The 1,042-nt window shown below is 27.0% G+C and overlaps 1 protein-coding gene across 1 annotated transcript in view; it reads right to left on the reverse strand.

The window, feature by feature from the left end:
• The window catches only part of LOC107628063 (probable glycosyltransferase At5g03795), a 5,152-nt gene that overhangs the window by 2,254 nt on the left and 1,856 nt on the right, over positions 1–1,042 (reverse strand). Inside the window, exon 4 of the mRNA XM_021116732.1 lies at positions 251–596. Within this exon, the coding sequence (XP_020972391.1) occupies positions 251–596 (346 nt within the window). The remainder of the gene's footprint in view (positions 1–250; positions 597–1,042) is intronic.

Genomic DNA, 1,042 nt, shown 5'->3' on the forward strand with positions numbered 1-1,042 from the left:
CGGATTTAGAATAGTTTTTGCTTTGTTTCTTTCCTTGTTTAGTCACCAAAAAAAAAAAAAAAATCATATAGTAGGTAAATTTGTTTCCTATCCAATAATCACAAATAGTAGTCTTGAGAAATTAAATGAAATAACATGTTGCTAGAAGAATCAATTATAATGATATTTTTTCAAGTCAAATTAATTAAATTCTTAATTAACTAATAATAATAAAATCTAGAGAATTAGAGTGAGGTAGTTAATTACATACCCAATCATGGCAAGAAAGCATGAAATGATCAGCACCAAGGCTTCTGTTCCAAAAGGGATATCTTGAAGCAATGAGATTGATATAATCAATGGTTGTTCTCTTTATGGGACCATAGTCAAAGTTATATTTATACACAAATTTGACCATCATTGTTATACTGAAAGGAAGGAAAAACACATGTGCTTTTTGAGGATCCCTTGTTCTAAATTGCTCATTAATCTCCATTGCATTTATGAAATGCCCTTCTGATGAGTATATGCTTAGGCATGGTCCATTATGAAAAACAGGTGGTTCCCCTTCTTCATATATGAACACTTTGAATTGTTTCTCCATTTCTAAGTAGCTCCTGCCATTTCAATTTTTATAATTAAAAAAAAGTTTAATTACTCTGTTGATTCTTATAATTTCATCGAATTTTCAATTAAGTTTTTATATTTTTTTTTTAATTAGGTCTTTATACCATATCAGATTTTGTAACTAAGTCTCTACCGTGACAAAAACATTGAAATTAACAGAATATTCTGTTAAACTATACAGAATATTCAGTCAAATATTAGGCATATTCGTTTTACTTAACGGAATATTCCGTTAATTCCAATATTTTTATCACGGTAGGGACTTAATTACAAAATCTGATATAGTATAGAGACTCAATCGAAAAAAAAAAGTATAGAGACCTAATTGAAAATTCAGTTAAACTATAAAGACTGATAGAGTAATTAAATCTAAAAAAATACATATATATTAAAATTAGTCAATAAATCAGTCAATATATATATTTCTAACTAAATA

The sequence above is a fragment of the Arachis ipaensis genome, chromosome B02 (genome assembly GCF_000816755.2).
Source record: "Arachis ipaensis cultivar K30076 chromosome B02, Araip1.1, whole genome shotgun sequence".
In the NCBI taxonomy this organism is placed as follows: domain Eukaryota; kingdom Viridiplantae; phylum Streptophyta; class Magnoliopsida; order Fabales; family Fabaceae; genus Arachis; species Arachis ipaensis.